This window comes from Penicillium verrucosum, assembly GCF_028828655.1.
Source record: "Penicillium verrucosum strain IBT 35672 chromosome Unknown utg000001l_segment0_segment0, whole genome shotgun sequence".
Lineage (NCBI taxonomy): Eukaryota > Fungi > Ascomycota > Eurotiomycetes > Eurotiales > Aspergillaceae > Penicillium > Penicillium verrucosum.
Genome location: NW_026643210.1, coordinates 4,180,746 through 4,201,524, shown reverse-complemented (window position 1 = coordinate 4,201,524; position 20,779 = coordinate 4,180,746). Strand labels below are relative to the sequence as shown.

General features: G+C 48.8%; 7 protein-coding genes across 7 annotated transcripts; 1 reads left to right on the top strand and 6 right to left on the bottom strand.

Moving 5' to 3' along the window:
* Positions 1-2,389: 2,389 nt before the first annotated feature.
* N7516_001571 (uncharacterized protein) lies at positions 2,390-3,154 on the top strand (the record flags this gene model as incomplete). The annotated part of the gene is made up of 1 exon (XM_057214293.1): positions 2,390-3,154. The coding sequence occupies one exon, from the start codon at positions 2,390-2,392 to the stop codon at positions 3,152-3,154; it is 765 nt and encodes a 254-aa protein (XP_057076176.1).
* Positions 3,155-3,807: 653 nt separating this feature from the next.
* Positions 3,808-5,550, bottom strand: N7516_001570 (putative tannase; the record flags this gene model as incomplete). The annotated part of the gene is made up of 1 exon (XM_057214292.1): positions 3,808-5,550. One exon carries the CDS (start codon positions 5,548-5,550, stop codon positions 3,808-3,810), a length of 1,743 nt encoding a protein of 580 aa, XP_057076175.1.
* A 2,094-nt stretch (positions 5,551-7,644) lies between these two features.
* N7516_001569 (uncharacterized protein) lies at positions 7,645-8,615 on the bottom strand (the record flags this gene model as incomplete). Its single annotated transcript, XM_057214291.1, has 3 exons — positions 7,645-7,986; positions 8,117-8,523; positions 8,576-8,615. The coding sequence occupies 3 exons, from the start codon at positions 8,613-8,615 to the stop codon at positions 7,645-7,647; spliced, it is 789 nt and encodes a 262-aa protein (XP_057076174.1).
* A 605-nt stretch (positions 8,616-9,220) lies between these two features.
* N7516_001568 (putative RSC complex subunit (Sth1)) lies at positions 9,221-13,687 on the bottom strand (the record flags this gene model as incomplete). Its single annotated transcript, XM_057214290.1, has 5 exons — positions 9,221-9,445; positions 9,499-9,908; positions 9,940-13,215; positions 13,286-13,478; positions 13,595-13,687. The coding sequence occupies 5 exons, from the start codon at positions 13,685-13,687 to the stop codon at positions 9,221-9,223; spliced, it is 4,197 nt and encodes a 1,398-aa protein (XP_057076173.1).
* A 204-nt stretch (positions 13,688-13,891) lies between these two features.
* Positions 13,892-16,413, bottom strand: N7516_001567 (uncharacterized protein; the record flags this gene model as incomplete). The annotated part of the gene is given in 7 exon segments (XM_057214289.1): positions 13,892-14,273; positions 14,843-15,315; positions 15,330-15,456; positions 15,509-15,786; positions 15,850-15,965; positions 16,031-16,198; positions 16,268-16,413. The coding sequence occupies 7 exon segments, from the start codon at positions 16,392-16,394 to the stop codon at positions 13,892-13,894; spliced, it is 1,671 nt and encodes a 556-aa protein (XP_057076172.1). The 5' UTR covers positions 16,395-16,413.
* Positions 16,414-17,463: 1,050 nt separating this feature from the next.
* mpt (putative DNA repair and transcription factor Ada) lies at positions 17,464-18,198 on the bottom strand (the record flags this gene model as incomplete). The annotated part of the gene is made up of 1 exon (XM_057214288.1): positions 17,464-18,198. The coding sequence occupies one exon, from the start codon at positions 18,196-18,198 to the stop codon at positions 17,464-17,466; it is 735 nt and encodes a 244-aa protein (XP_057076171.1).
* Positions 18,199-18,962: 764 nt separating this feature from the next.
* On the bottom strand, positions 18,963-20,388 carry N7516_001565 (fungal specific transcription factor domain-containing protein; the record flags this gene model as incomplete). Its single annotated transcript, XM_057214287.1, has 4 exons — positions 18,963-18,981; positions 19,038-19,231; positions 19,284-19,730; positions 19,786-20,388. 4 exons carry the CDS (start codon positions 20,386-20,388, stop codon positions 18,963-18,965), a joined length of 1,263 nt encoding a protein of 420 aa, XP_057076170.1.
* Between the last annotated feature and the right edge of the window lie 391 nt (positions 20,389-20,779).

Sequence of the window (20,779 nt, the reverse complement as noted above, 5' to 3'; positions counted from 1 at the left end):
TGTGTCCAGTGTGTGCTCCGTACGGATTGCCACCTATCACGGCTTGGCACGATGGATGCCATGGATGCCGGCAGAGTTTTCTAGGAACCCGTTGTAGAAGTAAATCCACCGAAGTGGCGTCAAGAGGGGGAAAGTCCCAGAGAGGTCTGTGTCTGATTTATGGATGTACCTACAACAGGTACTTCTGTCACTTCTTGGCATTCCCTTCCCGTTTAGTGCTCAGACATTGCCGCTTTTTGCTCACTGAGTAGAACTGAGCACGCCCACTTAGTATTATGTAATCAACAGACTCCCCAAGGTCGCTCACTGAGCCCTCACTTGGGCATCACTTGATCGTTACATAAGCTGGATGACTGAGCGTCACCTGAGCGCTCTGATTTGCTCACTAAGCTTAGCTAACCAGCGGGAAGATAACCTTGGAAGGCGGCCGTACCTGCCAGAGTGTAGGACCCTACGTCACTTCCCTTTGAATTCGGGCTTCAAGCCCAACCTCCGAATCGCCTCCTCCGTTCCACTCAAATCCGAAATTCCACATGGTGTTGTGCAGACGGTATGGCAAGCGGAGCAGTGTTTCTCAGAGTGGCTGGAGTTAGGGATCGAAGTCCACCACGACCTCCCGGTATCGTGGTCCCATTCACTGAGTTTAATTACAGAGAATATTTACCGTCTTTATGGACCCACTGCTGGTTCGATCCGGGAAGAAGTTTGTGGCGCGCCCATCGTGGTAGATGACAACGAAGATGGAGGTATCATTGGGTTCTTTCAGCTCGGGGCAGAAGGCTCCGCCTGGGCCTTGTCACCCTGTCTGGATGATTTGATCGACAGAGGATGGACGGTGATTTGAAATGTTTCTTGTTCTCGTTGATATTCTTATTCTGTCCCAGGTTGCTTCTTTATTACTGATGTGCCCCTGAGCCTTGTCACCCTGTCTGGATGATTTGATCGACAGGGGATGGACGGTGATTTGAAATGTTTCTTGTCCTCGTTGATATTCTTATTCTGTCCCAGATTGCTCTTTATTACTAATGTGCGCCTATAGCTTTTGGTGCGAAATTCATTCGCTACTTTACCTTAAATTGCTACTGACTTTATATATGAAAAAGCTTGAAATGAAGAAAGTTGCTTTTTTTGAACAACATATAACTTACCTGTCCCATCAAAAAGTGATGGCTGAATAATCATTGTTGTGAGGTACCTAGGTAAAGTGCTCCTTTGATTGAGCCTGGACTGAAATCTACCTAGGTACTCCATGAGCCTAACTCTAGGCGCCCTCATAAAAGCGGCGGCAGTTAAGACAGGAAAGCCCCACCTGGCAGAGGAAATATGTTACGTACAACATATACGAAGTACAGAGTGGCTACCTCCGTACAACTCCGTAGAGTACCTGACTAGAGAAGCATAATTAATCAAACAATGTTGTATGTGACCCAAATCTCGTATCCACCACAGTCTAGACATGCTGGGCACCAATACAATATATGGCACTAGGGCAAAAGTGATAGTCTATCCTCCTTCCTAACTTTATTGTAACCTAACAGATAAGCTTTGATTAAATTGAATCAAGTCGATCTTGGGGCTGGAGAACTCGAGGGGATCTTTTATATTGATCTTATATTGTAGAAAAGGCACAAAAATGATATTCAGGACATGGTGCGGGATGTCAAACAGGTGGCGTAATTCCATAAGCCCAATAAAAAAATAAAAAATAAAAAATAAAAAGGAACAATTGAAACCTTTTTGGCCAAGTTCTCTGTGGATTATGATTCGATCTAGACCGGGCGACTATCTCCACAATAGAAACTAGCGTTGGCGAACAAGTCACAATAGCGAAGAATTGAAAAAAACCGAAATTAAAAATAAAAAGAAACAAAAAGAAAAACTTAAATGCATGGTTCAGGGACAATGCCACCCATGGAAGCCCATTTGCAAGTTCCATTCGGTTGGTCGGACCAGATCTCTGTTCCTGACCCTAAGGGGTAGTCACCAATGGGATTATTAGGATTGACCCCGTCTATCAGGCACCGACCACATGGATACGCATGGTCAACCCAATTTTATGGTTCAATGGGTTCGACGGCCTATCAAACGCCTGCCACACCAAAATCTGACATGCCCAATGCCCTCTGCCTACGAACTCCACTCCAATGATTAAAATGGCGCTGTACCCTCCTCTCCTCCTTCTCCTCTTTCTTTCTCTCCTTTGATATCACGATCTTTCGAATCACACTCCTTTAGATTCATACCTTGGGGCAGAGCCTCATATCAACAACTCTCTTTACCAGTCTGTAGATCAGACTAAAGTCCCTCTTTCAAAGGAAATCACTTCCTCCACACACACACACACACACACACACTTTCCCTTCAATACCGGATTTTCAATTTACCCAATATGCACTTCAACGTTATCGGCCTCTCGGCCCTTCTGGCAATGACTGCCTCCGCTCTCCCCGTCGCCGTTCCCGACGTTGAATACGTCGAGGAGACCGTCTGGAAGACTGTCTATGAAACCGTCTACGAGACCGCTACTCCGATCAGTGCACCTACCAGCCTCGCCGAGGCGGTCGCCATTCCTTCCACCACCTCCGTCAGTTCCTCGACCTGGACCCCCGTTGTCCCTAGCTCGACCATCGTCCCGACTCTGAGCGTCCCCACCGTCGTGCCAACCACCACCAGCGCCGCGTCCAGCACCACCGTCGCCCCATCCAGCCCCAGCAGCAGCGCCACCCCCACCGGCAGCGGTGTCTCCATCGTCAACAACCTCTCCGACACCGTCTACCTGTGGGTCGTGACCGAGACCGCCGGTGAAATGCAGACCCTCGCCTCCGGCGAGTCCTTCCACGACACCTGGCTCACCAACAGCAACGGCGGCGGTATCTCCATCAAGATGTCCACCACCGAGCTCTGCGACGACGTTCTCCAGTTCGAGTACACCCAGTCCGGTGACGTCCTCTTCTGGGATATGTCTTCCATCAACCTGCTCGAGACCTCTGCCTTCGTCTCCGCTGGATTCGCCGTCTCCATCAGCGACGAGTCCTGTCCCACCTCCGTCTGTGCTCCTGGTGAGGCCGACTGTGTCCAGTCCTACCAGCAACCTGACGATGTCAATACCTTGGCTTGCGGTATCGATGCCGCTTACACTCTCACTCTCGGGTAGAGTGTTGCTTGGGTCTTGATTCTAGGTGTTTAGTTGGATATACCTTTTGGTTATGGGGGGAGTTTTCATGCTGAACAAATTGCAAAGTACAAATTACGAAACACAATTCAGATTTCTATTTAGATACCGTTTTTATTTTTTTGTATTTAGAGAACGAAGATTAGAAAATTTTCAAAACTTATTCGGGGTACACAAGTTGAGCATTTTGTAGACTAACCTCACCACATGTCTTTCATGGCCCAATTTGATACTTTCACATGTTATCACATGCGAGGAAGTACTAGACTTACAATGTTGTACAATAAATGAGGCCGAACAACGATTCATCCAAGATCCTTGACCCCCAACTGAGGGGCAATCGGCCCCCAAACACGCACATGCTTGCTACACAGGGAGTATTCAACACTTTTCAAAGTGACACCAAGGCTACAATAACCTTGTAAGTTAAGCAGACAACAGACATGGGTATTAAACAGAATATATTCGGAGTAGAATCCTAACTTGGTCACAAATCTAGACCCCCCTCTCCCCCTTTAGGGCTAACTAGGGCTTACCAACAATCTAATCTCCAGTCTTCAATCCAAAAATAACCCAAGCGAGAGACATCCTTGGCATGCTCAGAGCGACTGTGTATGTTGTACATGAAATACAATCTAGTACACAGGCACCTTGAAAGCAGGGAAAGAGTAAGTCCAGCTGTCAAAGGAAGCCTTATCATCAACACACTGGAAGGTGCTGTTACTCTTCCAGAGCGGACGAGTAGGCCACTGGCAAAGCTTCTGCGTTTCACCCTCATAAGTACCCGACGAGACCGTGGCATTCAAGCGAGAAGGCTTAGTATCATTCTCAACCCAGTTAATCATAGTCTGCATATTATCCTGCGGGTACGGGCCGGGCTGAAGGGAATTCGCGCCGCAGTGCGCAGCACCGGGGACGAGGTAGAACTGGTACCAATCGGCGAGTTCCTTGAGACTATCCCGAGAAGACAGATACGGGTACATGATCGAGCGGACGGATTGCCAGTAATGCACCGAAGACGCAGCGGGGATACTGGGGTCTGATTCACCGTGGTAGTGCAGTAGCTTTCCGCCGGAGGATTGGAATGGGGTCAGGTCCGGCAGGGTGGTTTGCAGACTATCCATGTAGCGGACCATTCCGGTGTTCATCCAGTCGACGAGGGTGTCGTAGGTGACGTTGTTGAGATCGGAGAGGTTGGAGAGATCGAGGAGCTGGATGAACTTGGTCACGTACTCGCCGCCCGTCGAGGGGATGTTGAGTTCCCACTTGCTGGTCTCGTTGTTCCATGTTGTGTCGCCGTCGCTGAGCTCAGAGCCGATTTGCCAGGATAGATAGGCGCGTTCGCCCTTCGAGTTGTGGAGGCCGTCGTAGATGGTTTGCGCGACTTTCACGCCCTCGGCGCTGACCTTGCCGCTTTGCTCGGGTGTGGTAGAAGTGCTGGTGCCATCGGCGCGCTTGCTGAAGCCGAAACCTAGGGAGGTGCTGGTTTCTTCTGCGCAGTAGTATTCCTCTCCGATGATGGAGGTCAGGTTGAAGTTGAGCTTGCAGAGATCGGTGCGGGAGATGACACCGTCGGTTCGGCCGTCGAGGGGATCACAGGCGGCGATGGTGGCGTTGACAATCTTAGCCAGCTCGCAGGGAGGGGGGTAGTAGCCGAGGGTTTGTTCGGCTGTGGCTGAGAAAACGTGGTGGACTTGCTGTTGGCCGAAACGGAAGGCCGGGGCTCCGGTGATCGCTCCGTCGTACTCCTCTCCGTAACGCTGGATTTGGCTCATACCCTCACGGCCACCGTCAGAGCAGCCTTCGTAGTAGGTGTAGACCTTGGCGGAGGAAGACATTCCATAGAAGCCCTTGGTAAGAACCTTTCCGATCTTTGTCATTTCACCTAGGGCTTGGTATCCGAACATGTAGGTTGCATCCCAGTTGATGGTTCCGTTGCCGTAGAGGACCACGTCGTCGTAGCTGTGGTTGAAGGCATCATATCCTGCGCTGGTGGCACCACCGACAGCACCGTACTCGAGACCACCGGTTGCATCGCTGGACAGAGAGAAGCCACCACCGCCGGCGACATAGAAGCGCTTCTTGAAGTCAGAGGGCTTGGGGAAGGCATACTTGATGACGACGGAGTCTCCCTTGCCAGTGTGCTCGTAGGTGACGGTCACATTGCAGTAGGTGTAAGTCTCGGTGCTCCCCATACCAGCGCTGGCATTGTAGACAGCACTAGCAGTCACGGCGGAGGGGATCATGCTGATACCCAGCAGAGTACCATTGGAGGGCAGGGCAGACCGCACATTGGAGACGGTACAGACATCAGCAAGCGAAGCAGCGCTTGCCGATGCTGCCAGGGCTGCAACAGATGCGCCCCAGGAGAGCCACATGTTGGAAGTATAATAGATAAATATAAAATGGACCGAAGGAGTGTGAAGAAGAGGAGAGACTATAACGAGTGTGAAGACCTAGAGGATTGATAGGTACGGTAGAGGGTAGAGGTAAGGCTGTACTTATAATGTCTTTAAGTAGGACTTCATATTATGTATAAGGATACCAGTTTCTAGCACTTAAACTGCAGATCATACCTTACCGCGTTGATCCCGTTGCGTTTCCTGCAATCAAACCATGAAACCACACCTGGAATCGTGGATACTTAGTCGTCGTCATCCGACGCCTATTGCGAGGCACAGTTCAGAACGTGAAGGGAAATGGGTCCATCCCCATAGCCTAACGCGTATCTGATTCAATTCAACCTTCCAAATTAAGGGTGACGGAGTAAATTATTTCCTCACGAAGAACTCGTTGGCCAATAATGGACCAGGAGGTCTCTAGCTTATTTTAAGTTGGGTATGGCCGGGTAAAGATTACTCCCTTATACTTTTATACTTCAAAATCTAAGCCCTAAAGACCCCATCCATCGTCCAGCGATTGGTTCCCAAATACGTACGCGTGGCAGGACCGTGGAAAGTGTCAGCCTCAATGGCGGATAAACTTCGGCCATAGAGATACCTAGGTAACTATAAGCTAGAATCAACTTGAATATGAATATTCGATCAAGCCTATACACTCTAGACTGCAGGATTGTCCGCGTCAATCTTTCCCACTACCTTGGTTTTGCCACTTATTCGGAAACATTCACATCCAGCCCAGTTGATCGAGTGGTCCTTTCATAATGCGCGGACTTTGTTGAATATCTGTTCATCATCATACCGTCGGTCAATCACCGGGGCAGTTCAGCACATCAAATACTCCATCGAAACAAGATATAGGAGTTATATTCATAACCACGCTACTATCTGAGTTAAAGGGATACGACATAGGTAGGGCTTTGTAGTGACCCGCTATGAAATAACACCCAAGTCACCGGGCGTTATCAGATCAAGAAGTCTCAAAACAGAGTGTCCACTATCAATGGGGTTGGTTCGGGAAACTATAAGGCTCCATAAATGAAACTACCTTCATCAACCTAGTTGCTTGGCAGTTATGAGAAATGAAAGTATAGCTCTTCGGGATTTGAGAGAAGAAAATACGAGAAGGACAAACTCCTATTTTCACACCTACAGACGTAATAAATACCATAGGCTATTATTTCAACCCGACCTTAACCACCATCTTTCCATATCCCCCGTTATTCTCCAAACCGTGAGCCTGTTGAATCTCTTCAAAACGAAAGAACTTTCCAAGGATCCGCACTAGCTTTGGCGCCACCACGGCTCCTATCTCCCGAAGAGGAACATCCGACAAACGAAACTCAGGAGTTCCAAAGAAGCTAAAGTGGACACCACTCGCCATCTGCAGAAGAGGATTGAACTTCAGAATGGGAGCAAGTCCCAACTTGTGCAACTACTGATAGTCATACCCATACCACCCCAAGGAAACACATAGTATCCCCTTCTCTTTAAACCCAGTCATATAATGCGAATGTCCAGACACTGAAACCTTAACTCCATAAATTCTTGGCGTGTTGTAGGGATGGTGCATGGTGCATCACCACCAGGACAGACCGCTTTTCCTGGGAAGTCTCCTGAAGAATTTAGATCTCACCCGTCAATCAGGTCAAGTCGGAGTCGTGGGTTTTGTTGCGTTTGTTCCACAGACCACTATTTGATATTTTGGAAATCGGAGATTTTGGAATGGACTATATCTGTTGATTCGTGGGGATTTGGATCCGAAGTGTGCAGCCTACTGCCAGGATGTGATATTTGGAGCAAACAGTGATTTCAACGGAGCATTGTTAATTATTTCCAGATGTAGATCAGATAGAACCTGGAATGAGCTAGAGAGGGATCTTTTAATAATGGACTGAATGGTCCGTAGTGCTATGTTGAGCAACAATAAGACGAACCCAGGAGAATTTAAGTAGATACCCCTGGCATTCGTGACTATCGGGAGATGAGAAACAAAAGCATAGATTGATCATGTGATATCCTGGCTAGTTATATGTATTCAACAGACTGGATCAATCCCATTCCCAACCCCATCTACGCCATATAAGCACCACCAGAGACCTGCCAAGTCTGACCAGTCAACCACTGGGAATCAGGGCTAGCAATCAAAGCCGCAACGCCGGCAACATCCTCAACTTCCCCAGGTCGACCCAACGGAGACCATTTACTCAAAGCCTCATCGATCTGCTGAGGACTCATCTTATCACCACCGGGGATATACTTAGCCGACATCTCGGTATACATATCAGTCTTGACACCGCCAGCAGCAATGCAGTTGACAGTGATATTTCGCGGACCGAAATCCATTGCAAGACACTTGGTCATACCCTGTACAGCGGCTTTGGAAGCAGCATAGACAGCATGACGAGGGACGCCCTAAAAAATCGGATCGGAAAGTTGTCAGTTCCAGTTCCCATGTGGAGATACAACCCAACAAAACACAAAACACAAAACGCTCAAAAACCCCCAGATCTGAAGTCCATAGATATTATCCTCTCTCTCTCACCTTAACTGCCGAAATCGACGAAGTCAACATAACCCGCCCGTAATCCTCCATGAAACGATAAGCCTGTTGAGCAACGAAATATTGTCCCTTGACATTGACCGCGAAGACGGCATCGATGTCGCTACCCTTGACCTCGGAGAGATCCCCGAAATGCTCGATGCCCGAGTTACTGACTGCGATATCGAGACGGCCGAATTCATGATGCACAGTCTCGAACATTGTTTTCACCTCTTCTTCTTGTGAGACATCGGCTTTGATGGCGATGGCGCGGACGCCTAAGGCTCGGATCTGCTCGACGACGGACTCGGCTGCTGTGGCATTGGAGACATAGTTTATGGCTATGTCTGCTCCACGGTGGGCGAATTTGAGGGCTATGGCGGCACCGATGCCGCGGCTAGAGCCTGTGACTGTTGTTTTCTATTAGTGTGTTGACTTGGAATGGTGGTGTGTGGACTTTACTTATTGCAACTTTGCCGGCTAGGTCTTTGTTGGTAGACATGGTTGTAGGGTGAGGACTGGGTGAGGACTAGGTGAGGACTAGGTGAGGACTAGGTGAGCAAGTGTTTTTACATATCAACAGCAAGTGCTGTCTCATATACCTTACCTTGTTCTATGATCTCAAAAAATCGGTGAGCATCTGCATGCATATTGGGGGTCCACGCGTACAGACCGAATTTGGATTACTGAAAACAGACGTCTACGAATTGTAAGAGTCTCGGGATAAATAATTGTTATTACAAAGTACAGGGTCCAAATCGATTCGAATTGTTCCTAACTTGCAGGTACATACTCATCACATACAGGGGTGATCTTGCACCAAACGAATCTTGTCGCAGTCAAGACAAAGCACCCAGAGAAATCAATCGCTTGGAACAATACAGCGCCATCCTCCGGAAGTCCATCCCTGATTTCAAAATCAAAACATTCACGAGGGGAAAAAAACGCCTTTCCTAGATGGCACAGAAGTTGGAGAGAGAAAAAAAAGAGCTATTTTCGGATTACACATGACAAGAAGAAAGCACGAGCAACAAAAAAAAGTTGCAGAAGCAAAATGAAGCGTGGGGTGCTTTAATTAGGTGATCGGGCCCCACAATGTTGAACGATTCACTCTCCCATGCCGTACTCAGCGCCATTGGAAGCAGGGCTATCCCGGTTGGGATTGCTGAAGGTGAGCTTCAGTTTCGGCTGACCTGGCGTGCCAGCAGTAAGCGGAGTGTCGGCGCCCGAGGCAAACTCGGTCGAGCCATCACCGCCAGCGTACTGATCCTCAAAGCTGGCAAGCTCGGGGTGGTCCTCGGTCAGTCGTCGCAATTCTACCAAGCACTTGGTCTGTTATATCATCAGTATATAAGAATTAATAATCAATAAGAATTCAAACTTACCTCGATGTCATTTGCATCCTGGAATAGCACACTACCATCTTCGTTGTAAGTGCGGGCATTCTGGCAAAGCAAGTGGATGTCGTTGCGGAATTCCCTCAAGCTCTGGTAATCGGCCCGCTTGATTTTCTTCTGGATCGCTTCCATAGCAATGGGATTTTGGATGATCATGTAGTAGTCAGGATAATAAGAACGTGGCGGGGGCTTCATGAATGGTTCGATGATTGAACGGACCATAGGGCCCTCTTCACTATCAGAGCCCTCCGGTTGCACCTCAGCCTCCATGTCCATCAACGACTGGATCACGGTGTCGACAATGCGAGTCAAGTTGGCACGGTCAGTGGGGTTGAGAGTATCCGGAACCTTAGGTTGGCGGCCCCTCTTGCGCTTAGGCTGTGGGGTTTCTTCCACAACTTCCTCGGCCTTCCGCTTGGGGGGGAGGACCACGGCGGCGCTTCTGCTTTTGGGGAGTCTCGTCATCATCAATAATCGATGGCTCGGGCTCGGGCTCGGGTGAGGAGTCCTCTCCGTCACGTCCAGTCTTGTTAGACTTGCGACGCTCAACGCGAGCTTCCTTGCGTGCAATTGCTTCTTCGATAGTGTCGTCATCGGCGTCCACCGCCATCAACCACTGCTCTTCGGTAAGACCATCATCGTACTTGGTCACCTTACGCTCACGAGCACCACGGCCAGTGACCTCAATCTCGACTTCTTCGGTGACAGGGTTATCCTCCTGCATGTAAATTTCGGGCAATTCTTGTTCGGACATCAGTCGAGGGTAGCGGTGGCCAGGACCATATTGATCGGTGGCAATTCGCTGCCTGTCCATCTCCTGGAAGATGGGGATTTCTTCTTCGGATCGTGCCATAATATCATTGAGTTCGTCATCATCCATTTCGTCGTGATCACCAATCTGTTCCGCAGCCTCTGCCGTGTCCAAAAGAGTTCGGAGAAGTGCATCTCGCTCTTCATTGGTGGACTTGTTATCGAACTTTCCGGCCTGGATGACCTTGCCATCCATGTCCAACTTGAATTGTGCACGCTCGAGAATTTTCTCTTCGACCGAGTTGGAACTGATAAGCCGCAAAATGCGGACCTCGTTCTTCTGACCAATACGATGGGCACGATCCTGGGCTTGCAAATCCTGGTGAGGATTCCAATCCGAATCATAGATAATAACGGTGTCTGCAGTCTGCAAGTTGAGACCAAGACCACCTGCACGGGTGGAAAGCAGGAAGCAGAAGTATTCAGACCCAGGAGCGTTGAACTGCCTCAAGAGGTCCGATCGGTCGTCGGACTTGGTGGATCCATCCAACCGAAGGTACTTCATTCCACGAAGGCGAAGGAAATCCTCCATGATGTTCATGATCTGAGTCATTTGGAAGAACATCAAAACTCTGTGGCCCGTAGCACGGAACTTGGGGAGAACACGATCAAGCAGCTCGAACTTTCCTGCCGTACGCCAAAGGAGGTCGTTGGACATGCGAGTGGGGTTCATCTGGTCTTCAACAGGCTCAAAGACGAAAGGATGGTTGCAGAGCTTTCGCAACTGCATAAGCATGTTGCTGAGACCACGCATTCCAGTCTTGCCGCCCTTGCCATCAGTGACGGCCATCTTGTTGTGGGTAACAAGTTGCTTGTACAACTTAGCCTGCAAGGCAGAGAATCGGCACTTGATGACACGCTCCTGCTTGTCAGGCAAATCTTTCTCGACATCCTTCTTCAACCGTCTGAGAAGGAACGGCCGAAGAACTTTATGGAGACGACGAATAACAAGAAGTTGCTCTTCTTCGCTCAGATCCATGCGGTCTTGGCCACCAGTATTTGCAAAAGGTGTGTTAAACCATTCGTCAAACGACTTGACGGACTTGAAAATGTTGGGAAGGACGAAGTTGAGAAGAGCCCACAGTTCGGGCAAGTTGTTTTGCAGGGGAGTACCGGTCAAAATGATACGGTATCGACTAGTGTAGTAGGTGGAAAGAGTGCTGCTCAGCTTAGACTGTGTGTTCTTCATGCGGTGACCTTCATCGACAATCATGTGTGTCCACTTGATCTTGCTGAGAACCGGACGGTCCTTGATGATGTACTCGTAGGTGGTGAGAAGAACCTGGAAGTTGCCCCAGCGGATCTGTTGCTGTTGCTGCTTTCGTGCATTGGGTGGGCCCTTGTAGACTACTTTGCTCACAGTCGGCGCCCACTTATCGAACTCGTTGTTCCAATTAGTGAGTGTGGAGAGTGGCACAATGACCAAGAAAGGCCCATTGTTCTTCTTCTTTTCGATGATGTGGGTAATCAAACTGATGGTCTGGATGGTCTTTCCAAGACCCATCTCGTCAGCCAAAATACCGTTCAGGTTATTGTTGTACAGTGAAATCATCCATTGCAGGCCCTTAATCTGATACTCCTTGAGAGTACCTCCCACGAGCATGGCAGGTTGGGTGGTGACTTCTTCGTTAATGCGATGAGCGACAGCGTAGTAGTCGACCTTCTTCTTTCCAGTGGCGGTGTTACTGTCTTCCTCGTTTTCGCTATCAGCGATCTCTTGGTCAGATTCGTCGTCGTAATCATGCGCCTCGCCATAACGATTCGCCAGGTTGCGCTGTTGTTCCTTGACGGATGCCGCAAGCTGCTTAAGGAAATTGTCGGTCTGCTTGAGCAGATGAGAGATACGCGAATCCTTGGCCTGTCCCAAAAGTTTCAGGTATGTCTCCTCGTCGTTGGCCTTCAAGGCCTGCAGACGTTGCTTGGCAGTTCGCTCCACACGCCTCTGCTCTTCGCGTTCCATGTGCTGGTGGTGTGAAATCATCATGCGACCGAGCTTCTGCGAGCGTGTACGTTGCTGGACAGAAGCATTGGCGAGGTCGGCACTGTGGTTTAGGATGGCCTGCAGCTGATCGTACTGCTTCTTCTTCTCTCGAGATTCGCGAGCATCACGCTGTTGCTTCTCAAGCTTCTCGGTGATACGAGCCTCACGTAGTGACTGCTTCTTCATGCGGCGGTGACTTGAGCGATTTGCTGTCATTCCCAAGTTACTGTAGTGGAACATCTCGCTCTGGAGCTGCTTGCGATACTGTCGCTGTTTGGGTAAAAGATTAAGTGATTTATACTCAATCAGAGCCTTGAGCTTGAGGGAGTCATCATAAGTTGGTGCGTCAGTCTTGCCGGTATCCCATACACCGAGGTTGGCGGGAAGTTGGGCAAGTTCTGCTTTGCGGGCGGTGATTTTATTGTACACTATGACCTCGCGATTCTCGCGCATCTGACCCAAGTCAATTCCAGGTGGCAAGAGAGCGGGGATGCGCACACGATTCGCGCGGTTGGCGTGATCAGTGTAGCTGATTGTCTTGGACAACGAGTCGTATGGAGACTGGAAGTTGTCATACCACTCCCTGGTCATGACTTCGGCATCTGAGCTTTCGGAGGGCTGGGTAGCAGCACCGTCATTAGCAGCTTCAATGACCTTTTCGGCTGCGGTAACATTGTCTGTGGGAGTAGGTGGTTGCGACTTCTTCTGGTTTTGGAAAAGCTGTTCTTGAACACGCGCGGGAATGGCGAGGTTCTTGGATAGCATCTTGAAAGCCAAGATTTGGTTTCGAAGAGTAGCCAATTGCTCGGGTGAAAAGCTACCGCTGCCAACTGTCGCAGCCTTCTGGTTCAGAGCAACTGCCGATGCATTAGTGGCAGCAGCTGCGGCAGTCGAGGAAGCCGAGGGTGTGCGACCTGTGAGATATTGGGTCAGCCCTGTAGAAGACCTTTGGAGGGCACCAGGAGAGTCAAGGACGAAGCTTACCATGAGAGCCATTGGCAGCTTCAGGGGCGCCGTTCATCTGTTGCTGTTGGCGCTGCTGTTGTGCCTGATGCTGAGCCATGCGTTGTTGTTTTTGGAAAGCCTGCTGCCGTTGAATAGCAGCAAGGAGGTTGTGGGCCTTGAGGAACTCCGGGTCATCAGGCCGAACACCTTGTTCTTGCATCTGCTTGTATTTCTGCGACAAAGTTAGAGACGACGGCACAGGCGAGCAAAAGACATAGGGAAGGTGCATGAAGTGATTGAATAATTAATAGCATTGCGAGTTGTAGTGTTGTAATGCGACAAACTTACCTGGAGTATCTCTTGGACATTTTGCTGCGTGAGGTTAGCCGGCAAGCTCACGTTGCCAGGCGCCATGTTGGGCGCTGGGTGTAAGGAAGCCATTATGACGCGTGTAATTTTTTTTAATTCATGAGCAAGCCAAGTAGGTTGGGGGTGGGAAATGTCAAGGTCGATGCGGAGTTGCGGAAAGTCACGGTCTCCACCTAGGTTTCAATTGCCAAGTCGCGCGGGCAAGAGAAGGGGCGGTCGCGGTCAAAATAAATAGGCAGTGACGGTGTGAGGTGAGCCTAATTATCGTGAATGCGATCAGTGGGCGACTGTACGGGATGCTTGGCGATGGAAAGCGTGATGTTTGGGGCCGTGGTCGGAGCTTCCGATGCGATGGGGGAGAGCGGGTACTTTCAGGGACAAGGGAGTCAAAGAAAGCGAGTAAAGAGGCGAGTTCCCAGGGTAAGGCAAGGTGGGAAGGGAACTCAAAAGTTGAAGGCGCGTTGGGATGGCGCGTTCAAAAAGTGGATGGATGAAAATGGAGATGGGGAGGGAACGGAGTTGCGCGACAGGCTCGGGGAAATCTGGGTGCTCAGAGCAAAGGACTGACAACAGCCTGGCAAGGAGTTTTTTCCAAAGCACGTTAGTCAGCAGGCACGTGAGTGGCCCGTGCTGGATTGTGGCCTGGGGCAGCGCAGTTCTGGTACCGTACCGGTTTGGGATAAGGTTATTATCAGATGTGGTGAGAGAAGAATGATTTGATTTAGAGGGGGTTAAAGCCTTGAAGCCTTGATTGGATTAGTTCTATTCAAGTTCATTGAGCCTATTGAACCTATTGAATCTATTAAATTGTCTTCCTTTCAATAACAATACAAATTGACAATACATTTGTCGGGTCCACTATCTACACGATGAAAGATCACACCTCAATTACACTCAAAATTCAAATAAAAGACTTGAATGGATTTACCTATTCTTTAGACTTGCGTATCTATGTTGCTCATCCGAATAACTCTGCATTGAGACTAATAGTAGCCGGGAAATCCTCCAGACCTCCATGGGAATCAACCCAACATGGAAAAGCAAAAGCAGAAAGAACAATCAAGGAAAAGACAGAACAGAACAGCCCCATGTAAGTCCCAGATGATTGGTGACGGATTGATAAGAATAGATACCACCGCTATGACCGATCATAAGCTCCCAAACTCCAAAACCCCATGCTCAAGATCAAGAACACACGTAAGATGCACTTTCAGAAGGTTCCCTTACGCATTTGGCGCCGCAAGGAGGGACCGCTTCACGGGAGGAGGTGGAGGGGGCTTCTTCGCACGAGATGGTGGAGGTGGAGGTGGAGCTTTCTTCGATCCCATAGTGTTCAAGTTGGTTGCGCTGGGTCTCCGGGATGGCACGCTGCCGTGAGATGTTGCTGGGGATATAGACCTGCCACCGCTAAACATCCGCTCGGGGCTAGAACGGCCATATGAGCTGACCTCTTCAGAGTCGGCGTAAGGGTCAGCGGAGAGTCGACCGCTTCCAACTTGGGCACTGCCTCGACGTCCAAACCCGCCCAGGTTCTCGCTGGCAGTCCGCTGCTGGACCCACTGTGATGCAACTGGCGATTGTTCTTGTCGCAGTTGAGCTGGGCCTTCAAAGGTGGGAACCCTGCTGAGAACGGGACGTGAAACCCCACTGGCATTTCCATAAGTCTCTCGCGGGGGGACTCGGAGTATGGCGTAATAGATCTGTTTGACCGGACGGGAGGGCGAGTGTCGGTGGCATTCATCAACTCTTCCTGCAATGGCTCGTAGCGTTCCTGGTACGAGTGGGCAGTGTTGGCACGTGGCCGGGTCGGACGACGTGGAGGGGCCTGTGCTTGGCTGTGCCTATTTCAGTATTAATATCACCACACGAGATGTGGCCAGGATCGATGCTTACCCTGTCCATTCATTCTTGAGCTGCATAAGAGCCTCACGGGACCGTTCATGATATTCAAGCTGGGCGTCCAAAAACGTCCCCATGTCCATAACATTGTCGGTTTCGGCTTCTTTGATGTCCTGCATACGACGCAGCACGTCGTCGCTAGCTTCCTCGTACTTCACTTTTTGAGAGCGTAGTTCTTCCTCCACGCGGAAGTCCTCCTTCTTAGCCTTCTCCATCTTAGAGAGCGAAGTATCGTACGCTAGCCGTCGGCTGTCGAGCTTCTTCCGAGCATGCTATGAGGCAGGTTAGTACGTGACCTTCCGCCTTCAATTGAGTGCGAGAGTCGAATGACATACCTGCAAATCTTTCATCTGAGTCAGGGATCTCTCCAGGGATTCAAGCCAGCTTGAAGTCGCCTGCGCGATGTAGCTTTCTTGGATACGCGCAATGCGCTCCTCGGTGCGACCAAATGCTAATCGAATTCTTAGCAATGCAATTCCTAAGCCCGCATTCCTCATATCAATATTCAGGACTTACTGATCAGACACTGTCCGTATTCTGAGTTCCCATCGAAGTCTTCGCCGTGGGCCACCATGCTACTCCCCAGATGGGCAATCGGGAGGGTCTTCTCTTTGTCATCTCCCTCATTGCGCTTCGAGATAGCTTTGACATAAGAGGTCATGGATTTATGAATGCGGTCAACGCCTGGAGGGGGAGAGAGAGCGTGGATCAGTATGGGATAAACTGCAGGTGCGGAAGGTGGTCACATCTTACCTTCATGTCGCACGCCCATCTCCGTCTCCATTGCCTTGAAATCATCCGAGAGACAGGTCTTGGCCTCTCCGCCCATGCGTTCTCCAGCCCATTGTTTGAATCGACCAATTCTCTTGTTCACGTGCATGTTGTAATGTTGGGATGTTGGGATGCTAATGGTATGTGGAAGGATAATCGAAACCAGCGATTGTGTAGAGTTGGAAGACAAATCAGAAAGGAATGTTCAACTAGAATGCTCTAGGATAAGAGTGAAGAGAAAAGACTGGGGGGGAAAGGGGAAAGGAGGTTGGGAACGGTTAGATTAAATCACTGGGGGGGGCACGCAATTATGATAAAATACCTAGGTAGGTAATTGGGGAATAGGCATCTCACAAAGTTACAAACAAGAAAATACAATGCATTTGATGCATGCAGTGTCGCCGATCTTGGTCAATCAGTGGGGAAGCCATTGTATTCTCAATCGTGTATTATTACCAGAAAAGAAAAGTAAAACCCCTAGTTATTTACAATTTATGTATATAGTACAATAGTACAATAGTTAGAGCTCTCCATCTCTCAGAGAGTCATTGTATTTCGTATAAAGCAAAGTACTAAGATACTAAGATACTAAAATACTAAATACTAAAATACTACTAAAATAGACTGAGACCAACTTTCCAGGAACACCCCCAGGCGGTTAAAGCTGTGACACGCGTTAGTGGGACCTGGTGGGGAGCCACTAAATCCCATTGGAAGCTTCAATTTATTCTGTTGATCGGTTCTCCGTACGGAGTACTATAATTATCTTTTCTTGCCACCCTGGTCCAGTCTGGAATATTTGTGAGTTCAGATAAACATTATTACTATACAATAATATACAAAATGTATACAAAATAAACAATGTATACAGAGTAATCGCTAAAAAAAAAAAAGGGGTTTCAAATGTGTTTCAGTTGATCCGTAGTCCCTCGGGGTTCTAGACTCTTGGGTCATTTACATACGAGTACGGAGGAGTAGATTAAGATCCAACACCAGTGGGTTGCATCGCCGCAATGCCAATGCCAATCAAATCTAAAACGGTACAAACCCCTGTAATTCCCATCATTCAATTCCTATTAGACTATATTATTGGTAGAAAATATTATATTGTATATACTTGTTCTCCAGTCCAAATATGGAGTATCCATATCGTAAATCATGTGGTCCCATCAAAAACATCACCCCAAAATCATTCGAGGGTCTATAGATAAGCCAGGCACCCACGTTTGTTCCATTTCAGAAGTCAATTCAGAAGCCAGCAGCACATCGAATTCATTCCAGCCACTCATAAAGGGAATTTCACCCCCCGCCGCCGACAGACCAGCCCCTTTCTCACCGTCCCAATCTAGATCCAGGATCTGACCATCCCTATCCCCAGAGCCTGAGCGCGGTGTTTTCGTTTCCACTCCAGTAACCCCATCGGATAGCGATGATTCCGGCGAGTGCAGGTTGCTCTGCGCAAGGCTCTCTGCATATTGACCGGGCGTAACGCCTACATGTTTCTTAAACACACGATGGAAATGACTGGGTGTCAAGCCAGCCTCCGCAGCCAGATCTCTTAATTTTGGTTTCAGCCCAGTCGTCAGAATGTTTCTAATTGACTCGCAGGCTTTGTCAATCGTGGCGGTTTGGGGGTTGCTTTGAGCCGCCGTCTGACCCGAATGCGGCCGGCAGCGCTTGCAGGATCGGAAGCCTGCTTTTTCTGCTTGCAGAGGAGTGTCGTAAAATTGGACATTGGCACGGCGGGCTAGTCGTGCTGGGCATGAGGGACGGCAGTAGATTTTTGTAGTAAGAACGGCGTAGACGAAGCTGTTGGCTGTTACGTCGCGGGTGGCGATGGCTTGCCACCGCTCTGTGTTGGTGAAGTTATGGCTAAGTCGGGGGATCTCTTGATGCTTGGATGGATATGCCATATTCACGGGGTGTCCAAATTGTAGCTATCTTTAAGATATTGCATTCATTGTGGCGTCGAACTCTAGGTAGAGGGGAGCCTCGGCAAATCTGATGATTGATCTCAAATTGACCAATCAGCATGCCTCAAATGAAGTACATCAGACATCACCTAGTTAACTAGTTAGTTAACTATAACTATGTGCAGTATCTACATGCAGGATTAAATAATTTCCCTGGTGTACTAAAATTCATCGCTAGATTGCAATTTCTTTCAAGATTGTATTACCTGTCTGGTTTCTACTCGGTACTTTGGTTCATGTATATAACTTGATATATATATCGTGCAACCCTAACTTCACCATGCATATCCTCTGCCACCAGCAAAGTGAAATAACCTTTGATTTTATAGAATACTTATTCGTTTATTCCTAAGCTAGAATAGCTCCAGGAGAGTCTGATATACTGAAGGCATTGAGAGTCTGTCTTCCTTTTGGGCCTACTGAATTTGCAGTGTTGCTAGGGAATAGATGGAACATTCCTCAGAACTGCAAACTATCCAAACACAAAAAGCGTGGGACTTGGCAAGCTGTAGGACCGATAAACTCAACTACCTCTGAAAAGAAGGAAGAGGTTAATATTGTCGACCAGAGAAGCCTGTATTAATATCGCACATATACCCATCCTAGACATGGTGATCCTACAGTCCGCGTGCCCCGTTTCCTGCATTTTCCAACAATTTCTCATTATCTTCAACACCGTCCCACAATTACCAAATCTCGCAGAGTCACGCACCACGTCGGCTACTAGATTCTCGAACAAAAGCTGATTATGTGGCTGTGCCATACATCCCAACACACACAGTGCCCACACCAGGCCAGTGAGAGAGTAAGCTTTTGGTCTATTCTGGAGCGCAATAATGCTTTTAGAAACCGCGCTTTGAATCTCCGGCAGTGCGGGAAGTGGTCCGGAAACGATTGTGTGCAGTAGAACCAGACAAGCAAGGGCGAACAGGAGCGTAACCCAGCCAGTTTGTGATTCATGATTTTCTTCTTTCTGGACATTCAACGTTAACACATCTCGAGATGTGGTAGTGGTTGATACTTACATCTTTGGTCAAATCAAGCTTCTCAATGCCCGTGGTTAAACGGTCTTTGATCTCCGCACCCCTCCTGGCTAGTTCACCAATGCTGAGTATACCCTCTTTTTCTTGCACTTCCTTCCATTCACCGAAGCAGGCTAGATCTCCGATGATGATCATAACCCAGTTTTCGCAACCCAATAGATCTGCGATGTGTATCTCAGGGATATAGAGCCATTGCTGATATGGAAGTTGTGGTACACGTCCCGTCGAGAGACAGGCGAAAAGATCAAGTGAAACCATTGTAGCAAGAAGGAACTCAAGGCCCATCTGTGGACGATCTTGAGATGGAATAGGAGACACCGGTTGAGATGTGTAGCGAGCATCGAATATAGTCTTAGGCGATAGTGAGTGCATGACACTTATGACAGCATCCAGATGCAGTAGCCAGTCGTGTTCAGCGCCTCTAAAAACCTAGACTCCTCATTAGATGTAAGATAAGTCAAAAGGTGGTCCGGTCCCTACCTACCTCACAGCTAATCATAATCAAACTACATGCCAGGAACTCGGCCAGCCGAGCATTATCGTCCAGTAATTTTCCAGGTTCCTCGCCCATGAATCTGCAGAACTCACGGAGTGCCCTGGAATGATACTCTAGCGCCCTTTCCTTTTGTTGATATTCCTCTTCACTCCCAAGAATTGCACTTTGGTGAAGCGATGAAAGGCTCAAGACGGCATGGTAGAGAGGCCCCCGCTTCATAAGAAGATACAAGAGCCAGCCCCGATTTCCTAGCCGGGATGTAGAGCGGAAATAAGGAAATTGCCATGCGAAGACCTGATCGAAATAATGCATTAATAGGGACGCAGCTTGGGGATCGAAAATGACATCTTGGCTAGAAGGCCGATCTAGAATTTCCAATGAAGCACTTGGCAAATGATTCGAGTCATCTTCCGTATCAAAAGCAGTCGAAGTATTAACATCCGAATTTGAAGAGGGTTGCGTTTTTTTATCTGCCTGAGGCAGCGAGGCCATCTTGGTGCGATTCTGCATTTTTCGGACTCGTCGGACATGTTGGTTGATCTCGGTTTTGATTCGGACTCTTTCTTTCTTTTCCTCTGATGCCCCGTCCATCCATGTTGGCTTTGGTCCATAGCCATGACAATGGACATTTCGGTCACTGCATTCCCTGCAGAATGGTATCGTTATGTCGCATTTTTTGTGCCGTACGCGACAAGTCCAACAACCAATCGATATAGCGCTCATTTGGACAAATAGTTATCGTGGAGGGTGTTCGTGTGGATTAGAAGAGACCAGTGAAATATCTGAGGGTGATCAGCGCCCCTCCTGACTGTGGGCCTCATGCCAGCCAAGTTATCCATTGACTCGGGGCCGTGGAAATTGTTTCATTTTGAACCAGGAGGTAGGAAACATAGTTAGGTCTAGGTAGGATGATTGGATTTACTGTCTATATTTTTGGAAGGTTCCTGTCTCTAAGGTCAAGGTGATGCTTTATCTGAGGGAT